At 48.6% G+C, this 730-nt stretch overlaps 1 protein-coding gene across 1 annotated transcript in view; it reads left to right on the top strand.

The window, feature by feature from the left end:
• The window catches only part of LOC119581666 (rhodopsin-like), a 2,506-nt gene that overhangs the window by 1,210 nt on the left and 566 nt on the right, over nt 1-730 (top strand). The window contains exon 2 of the mRNA XM_037929791.1: nt 60-730. This exon is cut by the window's right edge and continues 566 nt beyond it. Within this exon, the coding sequence (XP_037785719.1) occupies nt 60-730 (671 nt within the window). The remainder of the gene's footprint in view (nt 1-59) is intronic.

The raw sequence follows: 730 nt of genomic DNA, 5'->3' as shown, positions 1-730 counted from the left end.
GAACTTGTAGACAAAGAAATTAAAAACTAAATGGCGATGCATTCTATTTCTTATAACAGATGTCGTGGAACAACGCAGCCATGGCTAATAACGCCCTCCCATCCACCAATCCCTATGGGAACTACACAGTGGTTGACACTGTGCCAAAGGAACTTCTCCATATGGTGGATTCCCATTGGTACCAGTTCCCCCCCATGAACCCACTCTGGTATAGCCTCGTTGGTTTCTGGATGGTAGTAATGGGATGTCTCTCCGTTGCCGGTAACTTCGTCGTCATTTGGGTCTTCATGAACACCAAATCTCTCCGAACACCTGCTAACCTTTTGGTCGTTAACCTGGCTATGTCTGACTTCCTGATGATGTTCACAATGTTCCCACCCATGGTCATCTCTTGCTACTGGCAGACCTGGACTCTTGGAGCATTCTTCTGCGAGATCTATGCTTTCCTTGGTTCTCTGTTCGGCTGCGTTTCCATCTGGACCATGGTCTTCATCACTGCTGACCGATACAATGTCATCGTTAAGGGAGTGTCTGCTGAGCCTCTGACCTCTAGTGGTGCCATGGCAAGAATTGCTGGCACTTGGGCCACTGCTCTTGCTTGGTGCCTTCCTCCCTTCTTCGGATGGAACCGTTATGTACCTGAGGGCAACATGACTGCCTGTGGTACTGACTACCTGACTGAGACTGAACTTTCCAAGAGCTACCTGTATATTTACTCCGTCTGGGTGTA

This window comes from Penaeus monodon, chromosome 15 (assembly GCF_015228065.2).
Source record: "Penaeus monodon isolate SGIC_2016 chromosome 15, NSTDA_Pmon_1, whole genome shotgun sequence".
Taxonomy (NCBI): Eukaryota; Metazoa; Arthropoda; class Malacostraca; order Decapoda; family Penaeidae; genus Penaeus; species Penaeus monodon.
Note: the sequence above shows the minus strand (reverse complement) of the source record. Positions and strands in the feature narration are given on the sequence as shown.